Source organism: Pelecanus crispus, chromosome 21 (genome assembly GCF_030463565.1).
Source record: "Pelecanus crispus isolate bPelCri1 chromosome 21, bPelCri1.pri, whole genome shotgun sequence".
In the NCBI taxonomy this organism is placed as follows: Eukaryota; Metazoa; Chordata; class Aves; order Pelecaniformes; family Pelecanidae; genus Pelecanus; species Pelecanus crispus.
Window position 1 is genome coordinate 1,657,272 of NC_134663.1, and position 25,985 is coordinate 1,683,256.

The following is a 25,985-nucleotide window of genomic DNA, read 5'->3' on the forward strand; positions in this document are numbered from 1 at the left end:
TTTAAGTTCTTATTTGTTAACCAAAGAAATATTTCACTTCTGGTTTTGCCTCAAAAAAGGAACAGAGTTAACAAGTTGTGCCTGATAAATAACCTCCCAGAGATTAGTTTTCTGTAGCACAGTACTGCATTTCCTTCACAATTCCCCATGGGACGAAAAGCAGAGCAGAAGAGGCACATATTGCAAGATGAACACAGGAAAAAGATTTTAAAAAATAGGGTAATTGCATCAATTCCTATTAGCTGAGAAAGCAATTACAGTCCTAAAAATACTGTGACACAAGTACACACACCCAGCACGACCCATAAAGGAGCACAGCATCACACTGACGAAAGGAAGGGGCCGCGTTATGGCTCAGCCTGAAGGCGCGTGGAAGCGCGAGTGGCGGAGCCGACACACGCTCCCCGGCACTGCCCGGCGCGGCAGAGGAGTCGCCGAGCCGATGTAAAACACGAAGACCACGCAGGCCAGAGCCGATCTCGGCTCCTCGCCTGGCAGGAGCAGCTGCTGCATCGCCAGGCTGCAGCCTCCTCTGCTCGGCTCCCGGCAAGCGCTGGTACGTGCGAAGGGCCACGCTGACAGCAGACTCGACTCTAAATTACACCCGCATAGATTTTTTTCCTCCACAAAATACCCAGAGATCAGTTTCTGATCCCAATATTAGGTGAAAAATCGCTGGTGTGTGCAGCAGAGAGATTATATTTGTCTTTAAATTAATTTTGGAATATTGTCAGTTCACAGCTTCCCTAACTCCCATCTCACTTTATGAAAGGAACAGAAATACTTCACCCAGTGAGATTTCTGCACAGAAAATCCAGCAGCAGCAGACTTCCCCCCCCCCACCCCCCCCCACCCCGATATTTAGCATAAGTTAAGAATTGAATTTTGTTAATTTTAAATAATATTGCTTTGATGTCAACATACGCATCCCTAGTAGGCTTAGATTTTAAACAGCTTTTCATTTCAATCAGAAAATCTGGCTTTTATTACTTATGCCACTTACCCTTTGTAGAATGATTTTGATAGTTCATTTCCAACATATTTTACAGACTTTGTGTTTCACAGCTGACACTGAGTTGATTAAATCTGTACAAAATTTACTCATATTTTAAAAAATGCTTTTTGTATCTTTTTACTCATAATGATCCATTTATTTATTTTAAAGAAGACAAGTTCTTTACACATAGTGTATTAAGAACATTTTAAGTCTGTTAAGAGCATTTTAAGTCCCGTGTGTAGAAAAGTGATTTGCTTCTGAAAGAGAAAGCTTTTGCTATTCCAGACGTACACTGTTTACTTCACTTCTGTTTGCACATGGTTGTGCAAAATAGTTACATTTTCTTAAAACTGCATCTAAATCTAAGTGATTCTAAATGTCATGGCAAAGAAAAATTAAAATTCTTCTGCAAAGGCGATGATGAAATCCTGTGCTAGTAGATTTCAACTTGCTGGGGCATTTTTCTGTTCTCTGCAGTGCCATTAGTCAGGTGCGTTAGTGCTTCATTAATACCACCAGTCTTTGCACCAGTGGCTGTACAAACAGAAAGCAGAGGGACAGCACCTGATCCAGAGAGCTTCATTTTATACAAAGCACATGACAGAAAATGAAAATATAATTATAAAGAAATCAGATCATTATTAAAACTAAGTTAGTTGCCATGTTGTAACTATTCCAATAGCCATCTATCAAGTAATTTGGTGATAAGGGCTTTCTTGCAATGCTTGCTATTGGAGTTCTTAATAGGGCACATTAACAGAGGAGCTTAAGTAAAGCAGCAGCAGGGAAAGCTATACTTTATTGTAATCTATTCTACGGATAAACAGAGAACCTGTGTCTCCGGGGTTGTCAAAATGACATCTTTTATAGGCATTAAATTTAATAACAGAAAAAATAAATGCTCTGGCTGCATTCTAGGCATATCTCTAATCAGTGATATGACTGTCATGGGATGTCCGTTCTTTCTTCTTTTTTTTAAACTTTGTTTTCTCAGAAGAAAGGTGAATTGGCAACTGGCTCCTTACAGCCTGAAGTTTTTTTTGCTTTCAACTCCTAGTGATCTTTCTTTGCAGGACCTTTCAGAAGGCAATCTGCTTTATTTTCCACAGCCAAAACTACTACATTTTTATCTGCTGGGAAAAGCCAACCCCTCCTCTGCCTCATACCCCCTCTGAGATTACGTGACTGTTTGGACCAGCTGACATCCTAGCCCCTCTCCTTTCTGTTGAAGGAGCTTGCACACAAGGGTCTCACTAAAGCTGCAGGCCATACAGATTTAGATCCCGAATGCCTATACAGAGTTCAGCACTGGCAGCCTGTACTGGGGTAAAGGTTGCTCATTAAGAGAAAGCAGTCACTTGCAAGGCATGTTTTCAATAAAGGCACAGAACACTGAATGAATGCACCAACATGTACAGAGTTCACCCTTGAGAATTTTACAAGGTAGCTTTTATATTTCTTACTATGAAAAACAGTCTTGTTCTAGGGAACACAGACACATTTAAAAAAAAAACAAACAAAAACAAATCCAAAAAACCACCTTGAACGTTGCACTGGTAACACGTCTGTGAACAAAACTCCGAACACCCAGTCCCTTTTCCTCTGTGTGCAGTAACACGGATAAAGAGATTTCATTTGGTCAGTATGTGAAACCTTTGTTCATACAAAAAAAGCTTCAGAGGGCTTTATCCTAGAATAGTTCCTGAAAACACACTCCTGGAATTAGCAGTAAATATCAGAGGCAGTCCTCAAAAGACAGCTGGCAAGCACAGCACCAACCTTCTGCACTTGTGTGACATCTGAGAAGGACCTGCACCGATATTAAAGTGATAATTCACCACTGAACAGAGCGCGACAGGGACATTCTAAAACCTGCCTGTAGACAGCGTCTGGATCAACTCCTCGGGGAGAGGGAGGCTAAGAACGGAGAAATTAACAGCTGGAGAAGCCAACAAAAGCCCATGTGATACCGTACCTTGTTGATACAACATGGTCAGAGGCCCAGCCCGCACCTGAAACCAACTGTGCTCAAGGACTCCAGGAGCGTTGGCGATTTCCCGCATGGAATGAAGCCATCGCCATCAGGTAAAATGCGTATCGTGACTCTGCTTAATAACCATAGCTCCTCCCCAGGCCACATGCTCCTTTCTACCAAAATAAGCATAATGCTATACTTGTTCCCCTACCTCTAAAGCCTAAGTGCAGCATGGAAGATGAGACACAGGACTGACGCACTATGAAAGGATATTATTCTCAAGATTAACTCTATCCCAGCCGAAAACCGGGACAGTAGGACAAGTAGTCTATAGGGAGGACAGGTAGACATATAGCAAGACTGCTGGGTATTCCTTCCCTCCAAAACCAAACAAAATCTTATTTAATGTCTCAGCTGAGGTATACATATTTCTGAAGCCTGAATAAATATACAGGATGCTATCTGCCATTAAGAAATTATTAAAATCGCAGGGCAAAAAAGGGAGTTCGTTGTTTTAGAAAATTATTCTCCTCATCTCACCACATGTACTTCATTGAAGAACCGGTTGGGCGCAGTAGGCACTTACACTATTGTAAGCACGTACATGATGGTTAGGAGCACAAGGATTTATAGCCATATTCCTTCTGTTGCGTGCATCATGGTGGAAGAAGAAAATGACCGCTTGGCATAACGTGAACACATATATGCAAAAGAGCAAGAAGGAAGGGTAATGCAGTACCATAGAAACAAAGAAAGAGGACCATTTAAATATAAAATTAAAGAAAAAGTAGACTCATTTCAGTTTACATCTTTCAGCCCTAGCACTCCTGATTGCTTCCACGGCTGCCATTTCATTGCTAGAAGGCGAGGAGGTGACAGCATCACTTCATGGGTAGGGAGCAGCATTCAGTGTAGGAATAAACTTGTGAATTCCTTCTTTGTTCTGAGACCGTGCAGCTGTCCCCGGGTGTTCTGCAACTCTACAGCTGCAGGGCTGATTTTCTTGGCTCCTAGTTGTTTGTTGACAGTAGCATCTACCAAATGCCAGATGCTTTCCAGACGTTTATGAAGGGCAAATCCTTTCACAGGCAACTCACCATGAAGCAGATTTGCCTTTCACTTCTGTGTTACAGGCAAAAAATGGAGTAAACTTTGACCTTAAACAGCTCTTGCACCAGAAGTATTCATGTTGCTTTGCCAATTTACTTGCAAGAAAATGTAGAAGGCAAAGTAGTATGTTCTGTGAGATATGTTGTAGCAGGTGGTCATAATTACACATTGCAAAAAACCTTTATTTGGATTTTTAGAATCATCTGAAAATTAATAGGTAAAGTATGTGCTACACAAATCCAGTGACTCAGAAACCACTACGGATTCAAACTTCACATATGCAACCCTCTGAAAACAATCTGTCTTTTCACAGCAATATTTCAGCCAGAAGAGTTCTACTGACACGGGTGTGCGGCAGATATGCTACGTTACCCAGATTACAGTATACCTTTTAGGCCATACCTCCTAAATCCAGTTCAAGGCCAACTGTTACTCACCTTGAATGCAAAGCCCTTCAGTACAGTTCTCTGACTCTTGACTCAAGCCCTCGCAGTACTTCCCTCCGTTTCTTGGAGGCGGTGCGATACATTCCCGAACTCTCAGGTGCTCGCATTCTGGACTGCACACAGACCACTCGCTCCACACCTCCCAGCTTCCGTCCACTGAATGGGCAGGAAGAAAAAACAAGCATCACCACTGGATATCAAACTGGTGTAGTTAGAGGTCCTACCAAGAATACTTGTTTCATCTCTCTCCTCAGGTCACAGCAAGTAAACCAAAGTACAATTCTCAGAAGAAATAAATACAGTTTCATCAGACGCGAAGTTAAAATCCAGCATTAGAATGTACCGCCTCAAGTGTGCAATATGGAAGCTTTTAAAGTGGCACCAGTATATAACATTCTGCAAATACAGTCAATTAAAACTGCAGGAGGAATCATTTTCTTTACCACCTAGCTATTAGCTTCTAATGTTTCAATACAAATGCTACCTTAAAACAGGCTGATGTAGAGAGGCCACACATTTTCCTACCAGAGAAATGATGCTGACATTTACAAAAAGAGCGCAGCCGGCCTTACAGACTTCTGGCTAACGCCCCGAGCAAGACAATGGATCAGTGCGTTGCTTTGCTGACTGCTTCATAGCTGTCTCTAACCCTGTCCCAAATGAGAAGGGATTCCACAGCTCCCTTTCCTTTGCATGCATAAATCAGAGTGCAGAACAGTCAGATGAACACAGAGACATATATAAATAACATTAAGTTCTTTAAATCCCAGTTCAGGACATGTTCTATCTAAAAAACTCGTAAGAGCTAGAAGAGAGATGTGCCAGAATCCAGACAAGTTGTGCTGCGACCACAGGCAAACACAGTCTCTCAAAAGATGCATGCATACAGCCCTACGAACTTCCTTCAGCTGTCTACGTGAAACACCAAGTCCTAAATCAGACAAGGGAGGTTTCAGGTGAACAAATGAGGAAACGTATAGTGTCCAGGGATGTAACACTCTGCTCCATGTGTAGCATGAGCTCAATTTCAAAAGGTTAATAGACCTGAAAGCAAACTTTTGCAAGCTAAGTATTACTTTTAAGTGAAGTTCTCAGCTTAGGTTTCTGCGTTTCTCCTTCTGGCGTTACTAACATCACCTCTCCTTTCCCTGCACCTCCACCCTCTTACATGATTTTTCATATTGAACCAGTTGCTGTTTTGCTATTATTTAGTTAGCTTCAGTGTAAGGTAAAGCACTGACAAACCTGGCAGACCAAGGCCACAGGTGCTTGTGACTACTGCTCAGACCCTACACGAGGCTCTGAGCTGCAGTCTAAACAAGGATGCAAGCATTTCCAATTTCCTCTTCGACCTCCGTGGGCTCTTCGGAGCACAACTGTCTACCTGGCATTTCAGACCGAAAGAGCTCTCCCGTAAGCGTGACATCCCAAGTTACTCCTTAGTAGACTGCGCATATCTCACCAGGGCAGAGAGAAGTGCAGGTAATTTTCTGCACTGACATTCCTTCACAAAATGCACCTCCGTTGAGTGGAGCAGGGTTGGTACAGGTCCGTGATCGCTTCTGCCAGCCCCGACCACACCGTGCGTTGCAGTTTGACCACTCAGTCCAGGATGACCAGCCTCCATTAACTGCAAAACACAAACATGCTTGAGGTTGCAGTAGGTGCGTTAAGAGACATCGAGCAACAAATCTGATCAGATCATTTCATTCAAAGGCAGAATTTTGTTTTTACATTCTGCAGGTAAATTCCACGCTGAAGTAGGAGCACTGCTACCTATCAGTACACAACTACATAAAGGCCACGGTGTCAAAGAACACAAATGTTTGTTTTGGAAGAGCAATATGCTAAGCAGTGCAAGGACTGATAGAGCCTGGGAGGGAGGTAAAAGCAGGCACCTCAACTCTCATAAAATATGCTTTGCTTAAATCATAAACAAGACTTCTTTATTTTAAAAAGGGCGATTTAGGAATGCTCTGCTTCCACCAATAAAATGTCACATGCAGTAATAAACGTGGAGAGCAACAGAGGATGGAAATAAAGCAATAGTTCTGCTCTTTTGTCCTTTGCTGTGTAACATCGAGATTCACTAGCTAGTGCCTGGACACTGCAGTACCACCGATCCAATTACGGCAGCCCTTTATGCACCTCCCCAGGCATGTGCGTCAGGGTTTCCTGATACAGGCAACGCTTATTTATGTGGTTTAGCTTATAATTGGATCTTCTTAATATCTGGAGCAAGGACTGTTATTATTGACATAACTTCTGGGAATCCATCACAAACAAAAACCTCGTCATTCTAACCACTAAAGGCAGGCGTGATCTCAGCCTTGAGCAACAGAACTGAAATTTGTCATAACAGGAAGGAGGTTAGCTATTTGATTTCAAACCAGTTGTGTGTTAAAAACATAAAGTACTCCAGCAATAAAAGCACACACATTAAGTTTTTCCATAATGACCACATTTTCACTGACCATACACCACAACTGTCGCAGACATGCTCCTTCTCTTGGCCACAATGTTGGCAGCCATGCAGGTATAGTTCCCGGAGTCCGACAGGCGTGCCTGTCGAATGATGAGGTTGTGGTCTGCTCTGGTGTCAATGTTCTCATCCCGGTTGGAATCTATGGGCTCCTCGTTCTTTAGCCATTCCACCTGGCAAGGGATGGAGCAGAGAAGAGCATGAAGTAGGAAAAGATGGAAGCAGGAAACCAGCAAAATTGTATTTCAGTGATTTCATTAATAAATGTCATTGTGGTCTTTATTTTAAACATTACGATAAAAATGAAGCTAGGAGGGGATCCCAAAAAGGAAGACATCCACAAATTCAGAAAATAAACTATTCCTATTCTGAAGACCCTAGAGCTTATTAACACAGGCACACCAAATGAAATGCTAGGACATAATAAAACAACAAATAATAAAAGAACAAAAAGAATGTCAAAGAGCTCGTTCAGAGTTGCAAGGGTGTGGATTATACAACTATAAAAATGTTATTTTTCTTCTACTGGGAGAAAAGGAAGGAAAGATGAGGAAGAAGAGGATAAGAAAAAAAGGGAGGAGAACAATTAATCATGCTTTTCTTTGTGGTATTAGGTAGTTAGGAGGCTTTAATATTTAATCCAAGGAATCAAGAAGTGATGATAAAAAAATAGTGGATCATTCTAGTTTAATATAGTTCATTTACCTTGTGGTTTTCTTCACTGTAAGTATTGAAGCTTGAACCTGAAATAATTATCTGAAACAATTTCAACTTATTATTTCCTCTATATTTGTTTTTGAATCTATACTGTATATTTTGTTTTTATTGTAACTATTCATTTATTCAATTATTATCCTACTTAAGAAAGCCCTATTGGCATCCCTAAGAGAATGAAAAAACAGGGGGAAAAGTCTGTAAACCTGTAAAGCCAGATGAAGGCACTTGATGCCTTGGGCTAACGACCTCATTAATCTGATAGGGAAATACTTCCTTTGACTCAAGGAAGAGAGAGACACGACCAATGGAGATCAGCAGCCCAAGTGAAAGTCAGCTGATGATTGCCGCTTTTTTATTCCTCCCCTAATCCTGAGAGGAAGGCGGGATGGGCTAGTAACTTAGAAAGGCTGATTTTTATTCAAAGAAAATGGAAGAAAATCTCAACTGAGAGAGAATAACAAATATTTAAAATTACTACTCTTGATATGTAGTGCATTATATGTTCAAAAAATTGGACAATGATCAGTTAAGCTTCGTAATAGGTTGGGATGACGTACTAAGTATTATTAATTCCACATTTTCAAGAGAGAAACAGACAGAAGGATGAAATCGCTTGACATCACGCGCAATGGAAGAGCTAAGTCATCATAAGAGATTCCCAATTTACATAAACATTCTTAAACCATTAGTATTTGTTGTCAAGGTACATAAATACCGTGAAATGCTGTGTATAATATATTTCAATACATCTTCTCTAGGTCATCAACATATCTCTGAGTATACCCAGGAATTATCTGCAAGTTATTTCTCTACTTGAAACATTAAAAAAACCAGCTAAGGCATGGTAAGCTGCTGTTACAGAAGTGAAAAATTAAAAATAGAAGCAGAATCAACAGATTCTATAAAAAGACTAAATAAATGTGAGTTATTTTAATAGGTTTTCTAGACCTAAAGGAGGTATGGCTGTACCCTGAAGTCAAATACCCTTCTCCTCTCAGTTCAGATGAATAACCTCGTTTAGGAACTTGTGGAAGGACTTGGAACTTTGTGGTAATGAGCTTATGGATTTGCTAGCTACAGGCATTCATTAGCACACTGTTCTGTGCAGATGGTCTGCAATTTGTAGATTTTCCAGTTTATAAACAAATCTGCAAAAGCTGACCATCAAAGCCAATTAGATTTCACGCCAGACAGCAGGTTCCCCTTCCACTAGCATCAGTCATTTTGGTTGGCTGGGGACAGAAGGTGTGTGACTGACACATCCGTAGCTTCTCGCGTCCCAGCACCACAGCAGTCAGCTGGGAACTTACCTTGAAAAGAATCTAGGTCTGTGGCACTGTTACCCTACATGGAATTAAATCAAGTGATTATTTTACACGTCTGTCAGAAGAGGCATTACCTGAGTATGAAGTACAATTATATCTTTCATACCGAAAGTAGTTAAAACATTTTAGCTCTATATACTCTTTTCCTCAAACTGCAGTTAACCAAAAGTGGTAACAAAGAGAGAACGTCACCATCAAAGCTTACATGAAGCACTCGAGACGTGTCCGTCTATTTCTGCATTCTTAGAAAGCCCTGTCCTAACCCTCTTTTGGTTTGGTTTTCCTCTCAAATCTTAACTTTTTTTTATTTTTCAAACAATCTCCTTCACAAAAGTTTAAAGAGTTTTGGGACCGAATGACTTTGTATGCTACAGCACACATCAGAATAAACATTTAGGGTGCAGCTTCCAGACGGTGAGGTTCTAAGATACGCCCCACAACATGGAAGGAGGCACTGCCTGGCACAGGTACGCTTACTTAGGTAACCCAGAGGAGACTTTTTGCCAAATCTCGCTCCCTGAATTTGCTTCCCTTACTATTGTTAGGGGATGCAGTCATGCTTTGCAATGCACTCAACGCACCCAGTAGCTGGGGCGTCCTAATTTCCACTGCCAGGAGCACCCAGGAGATCAGGTGAATGCTCGTGTTCATGCTCCCTGCCTTTCACTCCCCCAGCGAAGTGACACGGTGACGCCTGCGCCTGTCCTGAGCGCGGATGGCCAGGCGCAGCTCTGGAGCTGTAACCAAACAGCCCTACCAAATGCAGCAATGCCGAACTCTCCCCTTAACAACCTCTCTGAATGCATGACATTTCCCTTTGGTCTGGGTAAGACGAGCAACAATCAAGTAATCCATTCACTATTCAGTCTCCCTTCTGCAGTTAACTATAATACTAATTATCAGAGGGGGTTTCAGCAAAGAAACTAGGAATGCAACTGAAATTATGGAACAGCAGCACTAGCATAAATCAAGTGACAGAAATTCAATGGTTGCAGTCAGAATTAAGCTCACTTTATGTGCAGTGTAATGACAAACATAATGTTCAAAGAAATGACAAACATGTCTAGTATATTACTAGAGTTCATTATTTCACAAGTATATACATAAATTTTGCATTTTGCCTCTCACTGGGTCAGGGGCTTTTCTGGGGTGGCGAGGGGGGCCCAGGAGGGTTCAAGGTCCCCGTCACTGTTACACCAGCACTTCGGGCTGTTTGTCCTGCAGACAGCTTTTCCAGGAGGGAGTGCACACTGATCCACTTTTACCAAGTCCAGGACCGCAAGGCTTAGCGAATGAAAAACTTTTACATTAATGCAAAGCATTTAAAAGAATGATGATCACGGTGAAGGGAGAACATTAAACAGACGGAACATAAACATGGAAGTGTTGAGAGATGCGCGATCAAAGGATGATTTGTAAGCGAGGGCATGCATTGCCTTTTGCATATCTGGAGGCTTGATGACACTGCGAATGCTCATCTCTAATTCCAGCCTCCCCCTCCCTTGAAGGAAAAATAACACTTATTCAAACTCATTCACCGCCTTTGCCTGAGCAGACAAATGCTTTCAGAGATGGAGAACTCAAGGATGAATTGTTAGAACAAACTGAGAAATTTAAAGGAGTCGTGATGACGAAAGGTTGTCGTTACTTGCAGTGATGCAACCTTTGGAGAAATTCAGCGCACACGCAAACACACACAAAAACCAACCAAGCAAAATAAAGGCACCAAAGAAACCTGCAGTGTCTCCATGCTGAAATGAGGCGTGGTGTTCTGAACTGCCAACCTGCAATGCCTGAAGAGTAGACTCAAAACTCATTAGCGTTTAATTTCCCTCGCTTTATCATCAGTGGAGGTCATACAGTTGCTTGTAACACAATTAAATACATTTCTTTTTAAGAATTAGTCTGTCTGAAGATCTTAAATATTTCTGTCTTGAACTAGACTTAAAAACTGCTATAATGTGCTGTAAGTTGATATAAAGATATCTGATTTTTTTCCTCTGAAATTAAATCTGCTCAGAAATAAAATACCCCCATCAATTTCTAAGAAAGGCTAATCACGTAATGATCTACAAAAGAAATGCAGGGGTAGATATGGATTAACTCAGCTACTACATATTGGGTGGCAGCAGATGAATTAGCATAATCATAAATTTGTTCCAATTACAGAAAGCAATTACCAAAGACCAGCTTACAGTATTATTAAAGCAAAATCAGTTAAATACACCATATCCTAGGTAGATTACGACGGGAGTTAGCAAGCTCTTTTTCTTTAAAAAATAAAGCTTATCCCAACTCAGCCATATTTCTGTCTGCTGTATACAACATTAAAACAGCCTGTCAGCTTCACATCACGGGAGCCAACCGCTGTTTGAGTTGCTGCAGGTGATGGAGTCTCACTGCGCTTAGTATGTGCAAAATAAATAATGTATGCATGTCAGCCTTATTTGTGTAGGTATCCATACAGATACTACAAACATACATCTTCCGGTTGCCATACAGCAAATTCAAACACTCTGGGGACTCGCAAATATCCATGAGAATATTGCCGGAGGCAGGAGCATAGCTGAGTGAGACTGCAGGGAAGCTCTGGCAGACGTCGCTACGGTTCCCTTAAAACTCTGCCCACTTTACTGGTTATAGTTGTGGCTTCTGTGGGAACAGAATGTTACGCCCCAAAATCTCAGCTGCTTTTGAGCCTGGTGGCACTATCACTGGGAGCATTTTATTTCGCTTTGACAGCACTGTGCTAGGCCTGTACACAGATATCAGCCGTGTAATTCAAGGAGAAAAGCCGACTAACTCCAGGTGAGGAAATACCATTCTTCTGGCTAAGCGTTACCCTCCTTCACCACATCTGAGGGGCAGGCTACACAGCTGTTAAACCTCCTGGTCAGACTAAAGAACCTTCTTATTTGCAGTAACAGAAATGACTTTTTTGTTTGGTTGGTTTTAATACCAAACTTCTTATTTAAACCTTGAAGATACGAGTAGGTCAGATATCAGTTACAGGCCTTAAATGATTTTATGCACTAAGAGTTCTTCATCAATTGCTCGATCTAATTTAAACATCCCAAGAGCTGGCTGCCCGTGACTGGATTTTCTATTCCTTCTAGTGTATCTTGTTTGAGACTACAAAGAGATTCAATACCCAACAGGAACAATACAAGTCAGACTTCTTGTGGGCACACATGATAATTTTGTAGGTTAGAAGACAAAAGACCTTGGTACTCCTGCTTTTAGATTATACCATCCTGCCCTTTAAATACAACACCTGACTTTCTCATCTGGTCAATAACCAGAGTACGTATATATCAAAGATAATATAGTTAGAACGTCAGCTTCTCTTGAAGAGAGAATCAATTGCTTTCTCGATGCAAGATAAACGCTTTGTGATTTTAAGATGGGAAAGGTCAACACCTGACTTACAGCAGCAGAAATGTTTCTTATAGCATAGTCAATTTACAGATTTTAAATATTCTTTCTCTCAGATAGAGAAAGTAGTAAACACATCCTTAACCTTCCTTTAAACCAATACCGCTGTTCATTATGTTCTGAGAACAAGCCAACACTTGTATCTTTTGGATAAAACTGTTTTGTCAGCCCCAGATTCACTTAATATTTTAAATGTAGTACATCAGACTAGCATTTAGAAAGTATGGTAGAGAATGCAATGAATAAATAGGTATATTGCTGCTCATGAGACTGCAGATAACTACACTAAATACAACTCTGGTATCTTATGCTTCCCTGGTAGCAAGGCACAGACCGTCTTTTTGTGAGCAGACAAAACCAAAGGCAGCACACCAAGGAGCGGGACCAAACAGCAAGTTTACAAGTGACAATGATGGCAAATATTTCTCAGATACTTCGCCACACCTGACTAGACGTTAATTTAAAACCAAGGACCTGAGATGAAGTGCTTTGTAACCCCACATTTTTGTTCCGATTTCTTTATTCTCAAATTTCTTCTTCTCCTCCATACATCTGCCTACTGTAGCTGAAGGTGCACATTGTCTTGTTATTACTAACAGTAGCTCTAACTCTGCAAGGGTCAGAACCCTATCTGGTAGTAAGTATTATCCAAAAAACACGTTTAATGTAAAGCTGTTAAAAATACCTATATACGTTAAAGATAAATGTAAAGATTCCTATGATAAAGAGGACAAAAAAAGTGTGTTGGAGGTCAGAAGGGGCGGGGGGAGGGAGAAGAGACAGATGTCTTGATGCATAGACCATTTAAAGAAAATGTAACAAGAAATAACCTGGAATATAGGTGCATTTTTATGTCTGTGTCCTTTGTCCGTAATACCTGTTTGACATGCCCATCATCTGTTTTTTAATTAAACAATCCTCCACCACGACTTTCAATAGTGAGGAATCAAGTTTGCACATGACTTTTTGACCTGACAGAACCAAGCTATCCAAGCTGACAAAAAGTCATTAAAACAGGTCTCTTAGAGACACCTCTTTGGATCTTAATTCTTCTTACACTGCTGTAATGACAACTGCAGAACAGTGAACATTATCTTGAATTGATTCCGATACCATTTTTGCTGTTGCCCATGAAGGTACTTAATTAATTCAATATAAATAATACAGAAGGCATCTCTACTTATGCTCTTAGCTCCCTAAGAACAAAAATAACACTGTTATATAAACAAAAGAACTAGGCAATACCGTATTTTCCCCTCTAGAAACTGACTTTGCGTTAAAAAAGAAGAAAAAGGCAGAGAACTTCTGAAACTCATAGTATCTAATTTCTAGCTGAAAACTTTTTTTACCTGGAGAAGAAGATATGTTTGAGGCTGATTTCTTTTCTACAAAAAAGTTTCTTTTTTTAGAAGATGTCTGCAATAGATTCTCTTCCACATCGTGATTAACAGCAGGTGTATCAGGCTTCTGACACTTTCTCCACTGACTCTAGAGCAAGCCTAGGGAGATTGCATCGCTGGGCGAATGTCAGCTTTTATGAATATTCCTCTCCTCCCGCACACTAATCAGCTCAGGCCTCTGGCTAGAAAAAGTTCTTTCTACCTTATCGCTGATTTAGGTCTCATATTCCCCAATCTTTAAAAGCCTTATTTAAAATGGCTTTTTTCAGTGACCCATAATGTTTAGTGGAAGAGAGCAAGACACATCCCTTTCCATTCCTTTCAGATCTAGCATGAAACTCCTGTTTCTAAAAATGCAAGTGTGTCTAAGCTGGAGAAATCTTCCTTGATGTTACAGTTAGAATGGATGACTACAGGCAGGGCAGGTGCTCCAATTACAGTGATGCATTAAGATGGCAGCATATCTTTGTTACAGTTTTATTTTGCTTTCTACCCTAAGACTCAAATAAATAAGCAGAAGAAGCCTCCATCAGCATAAATCATCATGGGAGATTAATAAAAAACAAAAGCCAGTTTGCTGGGTACAAACCATTCATATCTACCTTTATGATCACACAGTTATTTTATCAACACAATCAAAAAACATTAATCTTCCTTGCTAGGAGCCTAGTGCCAGCAACACATAAGAAGCAGGTCAGCTGTACCTCCTGCATTTCTTTAAATTAATCCACTGAGGAATCCTGTTACCAAATTGTTTAATCACAGCGCTGTCACACTGTTCTGGTAAGCGTATTTTTCCTTCATTAGATTGAATATATAATCTCATTACAAAAATCTGACACAGTGACTAACTCGTATATCAGCCTGCGCTTTGTTGGCTGTACTGTGGAAAGCAGCACAGGAATCTTCTCTTTCCCAGAAGCACAGAACGGTTTGGGTTGGAAGGGACCTTAAAGATCGTGTAGGTGCAACCCCCTGCCGTGGGCGCGGACGCTTCCACTGGGCCAGGTGGCTCACCTCACTCTGAAGAGACGCGCTCAGCTGTTGCAAGAGGGATCACCTCAAAACTCAAGAGCTGCATGCTGCTAATGCACATTTTCTTTCTTAGTACTTCACTTTATGTGGCACGGAGCCAGCGTATTTGCTACATAAACCTCCAACAGCAAGGGAAGCCAAGAGAGATTATACTCACTCATGGCACTCGATGTACCACAGCTCATACTCTGAGCTGTGTCCCCTTTGCAACGAGCGTTTGTGTTTGTGTGCTTTAAAATCACAACCAAAAATTCATATTGCTGAAAAGTCCAGAGGAGGGGAAAAAGGCTAACATGGGAGGGGGTGAGTCAAAAGGCAATTAAAACATGCTTTTGAATAAGCGTAACGGGAAAGGTGACAGCCTGCACGTATATCTCAATTTATAATGCTAAAGGTGGGCAAGGAGTTGACTCAGACATGCTATTTTAAACCATTGCTATAAAGATAACATTGCTAAATATGCCATTGCTGATGGTACATTGTCTGATTGTTAAAGATATAGCAGATCCCCAAATATGTTTATCTTTATTCCTATTTTTGGAGGAATAAGTATCTAACATTAATTGGAATACTGTTTTTTTACCTCTGTGCAAAAATTATGAATGAATCAGCATTAATAAACCCAAAGGTTATTATGTGGGCTTATATGGTAGTTTTCCAGTGGGGCAGTGCACACAAATGTCTTGACTTCAATTATTTTACGGTAAGCAGAAATAAATGACCTAGTTGACCCTCAAATCCTAGTCTCCAGACTATAAAGCTCATCAATACAGGTGAGCAGATGAGACTCATCTAGAGCTTTCCTTTTTCTAGAAACTCAGATAAACTAAGGATATATAGTAATCCACAGATCTTGTTTTAAAAGGATGCAATGCACACTATATGTTTCTCAGTATTATGAATTAGGATGGTTGGAAAGAAGCAAACAGCTAAAGGCTCCAGGAAGGATGTTCAGGTGCCACGCCAGTGAGGTTTTATTTGTTTTTCAATGCACAGATATTTGGAAAATAATTACAAGTGCAGTTGACACTGAAAAAAAATTTTTAGATAAGATTATTGGAAATTATGTTTACAGTGTTTTGCTAACATGGCATCCTGATAGGCAGTATCACATTTGTAATAGATTCTCAGAGATAAGAAAATAATCCCAGAAAAGCCTACAGTAATTGAAAAAAAAGAGGACAAATAAAGAGATCTCTTCTCTTGCACTTCTAACTGCTGCTGATCAACCATCACGGCACAGCATTACAAAATCTCAGGAGCATCCCTGCCCATGCTTCAGATTATTGCTCTCAAGAAAATTTAGAAGAAGGGTCCAGGTCTTTGGAAACCGCGTGTCAGGAGCATTGCTCGGATCGCACACTGGTAAGCGTGAACACGATCCTGCCTACAACTGTAGGCTCTATTATCTGCTCTCAGTAATCGTACCTGAGATCAGCCGGTTAGTCATTAGTTTGGTTGGTTGTGTGGTCTCCTCATCCCGATTATTATCACAGCAGCTTCCGCACTCCTGTTCTGCACATTACAGCACACAAGGCTATAATTTTACTGTTACGGTGAATCATTACTATGTAATGTTGGTCTTTATTGTTGGTAGCTTTCAGATATAGTAATATCTCACAGTTACATTCTTGAGATTATCAACAGAAACATCCTTTAGATCCGTTAATGAATCATCTTCTACACACTGGAAGAAGTATTCAAACTCAACCTCTATAAAGAAACAGTTGTTAGTTAACAAATGTGTAACATTTATGCTGTGTCAGTAGATGCATACTAAATGCAGCTGAGCACCAGATTCACAACTTACTGCCTTTTCTTGTAACGTTATTTGCAATTAAAAAGGTGTTGATCTATTGATCTATGTCCAGAGAGGTAAAGCATTCCCTAAACCTTTACTGTTAACAGCATTTCGGTTCAGTTTCACAGTACTGTAACAATATTCATTCCAGATATAAAAGGACCAACCCAAGTATATTGCGTCAGCAGAATCTGAATAGAGAGAACCCTCACTACATTAGACACAAAAGGCATGTTGTAAAAAGAAACACAACTAGAAAGTGGAGTAACAAGTATGACTGCTACTTTGAAGTTACGAAAGATCCTGAAATTGGTATCTACCAGTGGGTCTTTTCTCATACCAGGTTGGTTGGGTAGGTTGAATATTTCAACCTATCCACAATCTTTTCACCTTTGAAACAGCATAATCTTTTTTTGTTTTGTTTTGTTAAAGGATATAAGTTTTCCCCTTCTTGTGAAGTTACGAAATTTATCTACAAGAAGGTAAATTTTCTTCTTAGAAGCTTATGTTTGTGTCTCTACGCGGAGCTCCCAGTAACTACAGTAGGATAAAACACCATACAGTTACTAGATGGTGCTGCTTTCCTTCATCAAGGTTAGTCCAACCACATTGTAGCTACATACATATGCACATATATACATGTCTCTATACAGAGAGAAAGGAAAAAATGTGTTTGCATTAGGAGTACATTCAGTTTGTGTGTTGATGATGAGATTCAGGAAATGTGTTTGGAAATACACAACTACAACAACATTTGGATAGGAACAGGGAAATCGTAACGATCTTGGCAAAAACTGAATGTAAGGGCACGTACAGATCTCCCTTGCTTGTGGGAGAAGACAAGTGGTTGATCAGAAAGGATCAACATATTTGGGGACTCCTCATTTTGAGAGGGAGACAGTTGATGGAGGAGCTTCCTTAGATATAAAAGGAAAATTCAGTTGCACAGAAATCACAAAAATAAAAAGGAAGAGCAAGAACAGCTTCAAGGGTGGTTAAGAGACTACGAAAAAAAAAATACTGTGAGCACATGGGTTCATCACAAGATACTCACTGTCTAGCAGATGACATTTGCATCTGCACTAAAGCGTAGTAGATACGGAAACACTTTACTCCAAGGACATCTTGCATTCTCCCCTCCTCGATTAGAGCACTAGTCACAATTGACAGTAAACCAGCTGCTCTCGCTACGAAAGCGAGAGTGCAATTTAGCAAAATGGGCGCTGATGTGAGAGGATCAAAAATCGCAAATGCAGTCTGTTTTACTTCATGTAAGCTGTGCCCAAGAGACGGTTTCGTCCTGGTTAGTAGTGGTGCTCTCCCAGAACCCACACTCAGCCTAGAAGTGACTGCTAGCAGATTGTTCCTCCTCTCACTCAATCCTCCCTGCAGTTCTTCACACACCTTCCTCCTTTTGCTCCAGCACAAACTGTACCATACGTTCCTGACATCTTGAATGACTTCGGCTAGGAAAAAACCAAAACCGATTCTAAGAGAAGTTTTCTCTGTAGCTTTGAAGATGTCATATATCCTTCCTGTCTGTTTCTGAATGCATAAAATCGGGAAGGTTTGAGAAATGCTCTGCCATGCTTCTCTTTCCCAATGACCCTTGCATCTTTTCCTTTCACAACAGCCCACGCCCTGGGCAGAAGATACCACATTTCTGAATTCTAGTTGCCCACCCATGACATTGTCAGGTACACCAACAATCAGAGGATAATACAGCCTTCTACCAAATAGATTTGATCCTTCTGCTCGCAAACCTTTGCTTTCAGCATTCAAATTCAGAAGTTTGAATCCCACTGAAAAGGGAATAAAAGCAGATGCACATGAAAGTACTGTGCAAAAGTGCTATATGCTCTTCACAGACTCAGAATCACAGAATCATTTAGGTTGGAAAGGACCTTTAAGATCGAGTCCAACCGTTAACCTGGCGCTGCCAAGCCCACCACTAAGCCACGTCCCCACGCACCACATCTGCACGTCTTTTATATCCCTCCAGGGATGGGGACTCAGCTGCTTCCCTGGGCAGCCTGTCCCGGTGCTTGATGACCCCTTTGGTGAAGGGTTCGTTGTATTATAGGGTTTTAAGTATCGGGAGAAGATTGCCAAACATGCTGAAGACGTAACCTTCAGGAATCGGGGACAGAAAAAACCAACAGGACCTGTAGGCACTAACACAGCACTAGCAAAGAACCACAACAGTCATTGCTCCTGCTGACCAGAACAATACGCCAGTACTGATAAAGCCTCCAACGACCTTGTTCGGTCAGAACGTACACCGCTGTACAGCTCCCAAATCCTTGTAGGACTCTTTCACAACTACCTTTATTATTTATCATTATAAACTTCATGATAAAGTCTTATAACTTATCCTTTCATGTTCAAGCATTTAAAATTAAGAGCATTTCTGAAAATAGTACCAGAAAAATATATGCCACTGCAAAACACTACATCAAAAAAAGAAAAGCCCCAAAGCACATGTCTTTATAAAAAGGAATTATCTATTCAGGGGAACTACAAAGTTATTTCACTTTGTTTTTCCTCATTTTAGCAATCTAATTCAGAAGTGTTTTGCTCCAGCATTTCTATTTCATGACCTCAGTAGCTCCTGGGTGTACTGATTTACTTAGAACAAGTCAAATCCCAGAAGGAAAACAAACTTTTTTCCTACTGGAGGAAAACACAATACGCAGATCACTTGCTTGCGTGAAATCCAGCACAAATACTTATTTTGGAGAGAACATCCAAGGATTTTTTCAAGTAAAGAGTACATGTGCAGGAACTAAGATGCTTCCAATAGCCGCAAAATGTACAAAATCAGCAAAAGAGGCACCTGGAGATACCGCTAAGGAGACAAGAAGAGAGCTGACAAATGCCATTGTTTCAAATAATTGGTACAGGTAAAAAAAAGGGTACAGGTAAAAAATGAAGTGACAGATTTAACGCATTCAAACAGTGCAGTGGCAGAATAATGGAGAGAGGAGTATAACCTCAAACTGCGTATTAGGATGGCAGAAGGCAAGCAACAGTGCACGTGTTCCTCCTCTCTCTAGTGGCTGGTCTAAACGGGAATGAAAAAGCTGTAGCGGCTTCTAGCTATAGGAACAGCTCTCCACTGCAACCTGGCAGAGTTCTGCATGCTCACGGTAAAGTATATGAGTTCAGACCATGCTAAATACCTCTGAGCTTGATTTCCAAGACAAATCATGCTTACCTGGAACTTAATTATTTTTTCACTAACTGATAAACCTCTCTCAGAAGCAGGGTTTCCACAACATTGGTATACTGGCTGTTCCTTCTGGCCAGCAGCCATACCAGTGACGAATGACTGCTCCAGTCAAACAGGCTACATCTTAGGCACAGGTGTGAAAACTAAATTTAGGTGACAGCTGTATTACAGAATGAGAACAAGTGTTGATCTAACACACAGAGTCCAAATAAATAGGTTAGTTTTATGCAGATCTTATGCAATCTACGACTCCCTGAGATCGCTCGCATACAATGCAAGGTATTTGGTATACGATGCTGTGGAGGCTGGCAGGTCTTTTATCATGAAGCTTGAAGAACAGGCAGCAACACCCAACGCATGGAAAATGCTCAGGGTGTCCTTACAAGAAGCCACTTAGAAATTCCTCTTGACTCAAAATACTCAAAAGGCATTTTATCCATCCGTGTCACTTTGTTAACTCTACAGTTTAGAACAATGTAAGACAAAGTCTTAAAGCACATCAGATGCAGAGGCTCGCTAGCCAGCTACGCGTGACTCACGCAGCGCACCCGGCTGCCCTTGTTTGCTCATGCAGGTATGGCTTAAAGGGGATGTTTGTCTGCCAGTCAGCTGTCTGCAGCGGAAACAAGGACAAACATTAGGAAAAAAGCACTGCTTTGACAACCTGGGCTCTCCATAACATTTCAGAGTTGCCAGTGTCCAAAAAAGAGCATCCAAAACAGATCCACTTCAATGTTAAACAGCTTAGCAAAAATTTTTTTTTTAAAATGTGATTGTAATGAAGCAAAAAAAAAAAAAACCAAACAAACCAAAACTCGCCATTAACCTAAGTTGCACAACCAGATATCCCAATTTATGTAATTGACCGTTACCCTGAAATGTATACAGCTAACAAAACCCACTAAAATGTCTGTAACATATGAAAGAGTACCAGTTCTATGCCAAACCGAGTCCTTTTTATTCCCCACTTACACAGAATAACTGTGAAGTCTAAGGCTTTTTATTTTAACATATTGAGCAGTAGCACTGAAGTGGTTTTTACAAGCACTGATAATCACAAGCCTTTTTTGCCAGGAAACCTGTTCTTTGTTTGAACCTCTGCAGAGTATTACTGCAGGCTCTGTACCCTGTGTATTACAACTGCTGTTGTAATACCTAATCCGTGATCTAGGCTGAGTAAAAAAAAAGTTCAGGGAATTGAAGATGAAGTACTTTAGGAAAAAAGACAGAAAGATAATAGTGAAGCAGACATTTCTCTCAAAGACGACAGGTGATGAAAGGCAAGGAATGAATACTGGATTTGACCAAAGGTGAAACAGCATATAAAATAAACTAAATCTTGATTCTGGTTTTGTGTTGTCCAGGCTTCTGTGAAGCAGTCACAGGCTTAAACAAAAAGGCTTTAACTGAGCAGATGTTTTGTAGAATAAAGAGGCCCTACATATTATTAATCGTCATGTTCTGAACACAATCAGCGCAGAGCAGCATGTCATGTATGATCCATAACAACATCATAAAGTATGAAAAATGAAAATGATGAAGTTGCTCTTAAAAGAGGCTAAAAATTTGAATTGAACAGGGCACATTTGTGTGTCTGTGCGTGTGTCCGTCCAATGGAGAGAAATGGCAGAATTTTAAAACGCAGAGCAAATAAAATTGGAGAAGAAATTACTAGAACAATTAAAGGAGCAATTAAGAGGAAGCCACCGCATGGTTTCAGTAGAATAGGATCAACATTTAGAGGTTGTTCTGTTTCACTCAGTAGGGTATGCTGAGAACTGATAAATGGAGATTAAGGGGAAGGCACGTTGATACTTCTAAAATCTGTAAGGACTCCAGTAGAATTTTATGTTCTAAGTAGGTTCAAAACTGCTTTGTCCACACACGCAGCCATTCAGTTTCATTAGCCTAGTAACTGCTGCTTTAATCTGTGGCATTTTTCACCACACGCACGGTGTTGGATAGTGTCTAATAAAAAAATCTGAATTGCTTTGGATTCTTGGAGGAGTAGCAGAAAAAAAGCAGTAATGATGTACATACCGGAAAGAAATACCTATTTTCCCCAGCTAAATGAATAATTGGTCCTCATTGTGCAAGTAGTGCTGTGGTTAACAGAACCTTCACTCCCCAAAGACAGACTTAGACAATTAAGTCTATGAAAAATCATGATCTGTTCAAGGATTCACACAATGTGGACTGCCTCTGGAAATGTTTCTTGCATTCATATGTGCATAGTGACTTCCAAAGTGATATCTGTACTTCATAAATCTTTACTACTTTATGTCAAAACTGATTTTATATACAATTCTACATGGAAAACACTCATAAGTTAGACATTTGTGCAATTCTTAACATCTCCAGAAGATGCTGTGGGATATACATGAACTGTCATTAAAATGTTGCTTCTAGAATAGCGGATTTTTTTGCCCTGAAATGTCAGTATTTTAAAGGTCTAATTCATAAACAGCAATACCATAGAGTATACATACCAATTCCGCCAGAATTTTAACATCTTGTATTTGTCAGCTGGCTGTCGCCCAAGTGACCTAAAGGTTACATATGCCCTACTCTAAGTGTAGCACCTCAGAAGAACTTATTAATCATTTCAGTACCTTTATATCTTAGAAGCCTGACCTGCTAACCATCACAATATAGCACGGACTATTTTCAGGTGAATGTATCTGTTTAGAGACATTAGCAATTACCATTAAACTTGGATTTGTAATATGACCAATTTCTTTTCCAGAAACAATACTCCTCATTAACAGTTTGGAGTAACGCTGCAGTCGTAGGCTGAAGACCTGAAGTGTAAGACGCCACTCCCTCCCGCGGAGCGGGGGACGCTTTAGAGACCTCGCGAGTGCTCACGGCAGATGCGCTACCAGCCAGCTGCAAAGGAACAGTCAGGGTTCTGAAACGCTGGAACCTACTTTTCAATACTTAAGTTAAGAACTTGCATAATTCCTTCACAAAGCAAAAGGAATTTATTTCACTGTTCCAAATGCAATGCCATCTAATTTTGTCATGTCTACGTTAACTATTTAATTCTTACAGCTTCCCATAACTTTATGATTTTAAAAATGTGGATGTTGGCTGCAGTGGTTGCTTAGAAGTAAAACCAGTCTATAGGAAGAGCTTACATGTAGATAAATAATCATTGAGACATATTGCACATACCCGAGTTCAGTCTTGAAAGTGAAATGTCTTCAGTGAAAAATGGAACACATTTATTTTATTTCTAACTAATGTACCTTAAAAGTAAAGCAAATATTGATATTCCAGACACAAGACCCAAGATCTATAACTAACTGTATAAAATGCATGCTGTTTGCATTTAGTAATCATACTCTGTTTTCTATAACTAGAAACAAGATTCATTGAAGACTATAATTCACCAGCCTTTTTTGCCATAGTGTTTTACTACAATACCATTATCCTGCCATATTACATTTTACTGTATGTGTACAAGTCCCATAAATACGCAAGCCTATGTAAAATAGGCAGCAATGACTCTCACTACTTTTGGAATACTTGCAGCTTTTGAATTTTATGTGGGTTTCACATTTTGTTGATGTGTTTGCAATTGCATATGCACTGCCCAGAAGAGAAATGATTTTACATTTCCATTAAAAGCTATAGCAGTAAATAAACCATCAGAACCCATGCAGATATTCACTGGAACATCTACAGCAGTCCATTAAAATGTCAAAATCTGTGTTAAACATATGAAAAAGTAGCACTGGATACAGCACATTTAAAACTTAAATATATGCATATATTAAATGATAAAGATATCTTAGAGCATTTCACAAGCCTCTGCAGAGCACTCAACACAAGTTTACACTCATCAGTAATAGTTTAGCACAACAGCTGCCCTTTTATTACAAAAACCCCCCAAAATCAGACCATAGATGTAGAAAGAGCTGCAAGCTGCTACTAATGCTCACATACGAGCTGATCAGAGACTTAGTCTCAGAGAGTATTTATTTATAATAAAAGGGATTCAGAATAAATTTGAAGGTCAACTTCTGCTCAGATTTGCACCTCATGCATCACAATGGACTTCAATACCGTTACCCATCAGGCATTTCTAGTTGGGAGTTGGCTCCCCTGAGCTAACACGTATTCAACACAAAACCGCAGGTCTCTCATTTAGCAGCATTAAGAACCACAGCATTGTTCTAGGGAAGATGAGCAGAGTCTAGTAAGGTAAAGATTGTTTAATTTTGTTTGTATTTATTTGAAAGCCTGAGGTTTATAAACACTTATCTCTAATATCATGGTTTATATGGCACCTCAATACAAAGCAACTGACACTTCTAAGAGACAGTATAAATCTACAGTAACTACCAACGATGGTAGAATTCATTAAATTCACCACAGGCCAACTGTGTGCATTCCAATGGCAGTTTTAGAAGGTGCTCCATTTTATACGACTATCAGTTTCACACCCTTCTTCAAATTTAAGACATCACATTAAGCCCACGACTCAAGAAGGTGATAGAAATTCCTTCTGATGGTTAATGTCAGTACAGAATATGGAAGCTCGCTATGCAATTAAAGAAACATTTAAAAATCTGCTTATCAAGTCCACTAAATTAAACAGGAATAGCCTATAACAGCTTGAGAAATTTAAAGCCCTTTTGTCACTGGTGGAAGATTCAGTAGTAATATGCCTCCAGCATCCCACAACACTGGTCCAAAATAGTGAAAGGAACTTAAAACTAGTTGTCTAAAAAGATTACTAGCTAGGAAAGCAAGCACTTTTTTTGCTCCTGTACAAAAAATAATTAGTATTTTACTCTCTGGAGCACTAATTAGGTAGAACATAAAGAACAGAGATTATCCTAAACTTAATTAAATGGATATTGACTGAGTATTTTCCAGGTTACAGTTCAAGACTCATTTGACAACAGTCACGGAGTGCAACATCATGACTATCAAGAGCCAGACAGTAAGAAGGAATTACCACCAGTGAACCAGAGAGGATGTTATAATTTATTCTGTTTGCTGACTCTGTCACAAACCACAGGATCTATTAGTCATATTGATGCCAGATGCTACACCTAAGCTGGTACAGAGCTGCATGAAGTGACAGAATCAAGTCGTCCACATTCTTCATCGTTTCACTTTGAAGGTAAATGACTGTGTCACTGAGAGGCAGCGACTCTAGTGCTCAGTATGTTCTTAAAATTAATAGAAAGAAAAATATCCTTTGGCAAGAGTACAGGAAAACACTAAAGTATTATTAGGGTTACCAACCTGCCAGCATTATGGATATGAAATCTTACCAAAGTTGCTTTATATAGTCAAGGTAATAGGTACGAACAGCACTATATCATGTTAACGGCAGGACTGTAATACACAGAAAATAGCAGTACAACATGTATTTCTCAAGGATGAGGGCTTAATACCTATTTAGAAACTCGCAGCTTGCATCTCCATTGCTTTGCACTTTGTGTATCGATTTAAAGCAGAGATTTGCAAAAAGCAGCTGGGGTACCTAGCCTGGCTGGCTGGCTCAGGGACCCAGATGTGTTTAACTCCTTTAAACATCTTTGAGAACCTACATACAGAGCGTTACAGAATCGTACATAATGTGACTCTTATCATCAGACTACATATGGCACCAAGTGCAAAACCCCACTTTAGTTTCCTAGCCCTGCAATCTGAACCACACAAATGCTGGTTTACACCCATAGGGGACCCGGGGAAGGCACCTTTATGCCAAAGGTGAACAAAAGAAAAAGGACCCCAAAGAGTATATGATTTAGAGAAGAATTATCTAAATGCAGAAGGAAGGAGGAGGAGAAAGTATTAAGCAGAATGAAGGAGAGACTGAAAATGCTAATACTCAGCGTATACACAAAGAGCAGCAAGCTTGTCAAATGCAGCAAAAAGGAGGATCTATTTTTGATGTCTTCCCCCCACCCACCCCCAAAAAGAAGAGTTTCAAGAAACTGAAGAGAACACAGACTAGAGAAAAACTATTTAAAGAAAGAATAAAAGCAAAGGTCAGCTGAGAAGATA

General features: G+C 40.1%; 1 protein-coding gene across 1 annotated transcript in view; it reads right to left on the reverse strand.

Moving 5' to 3' along the window:
* UNC5D (unc-5 netrin receptor D) overlaps positions 1–25,985 on the reverse strand; it is an 88,320-nt gene that overhangs the window by 39,871 nt on the left and 22,464 nt on the right. Inside the window, exons 6-8 of the mRNA XM_075724181.1 lie at positions 7,003–7,183; positions 5,991–6,158; positions 4,520–4,684 (exon numbers count right to left, since the gene is read on the reverse strand). Of these exons, the coding sequence (XP_075580296.1) occupies positions 4,520–4,684; positions 5,991–6,158; positions 7,003–7,183 (514 nt within the window). The remainder of the gene's footprint in view (positions 1–4,519; positions 4,685–5,990; positions 6,159–7,002; positions 7,184–25,985) is intronic.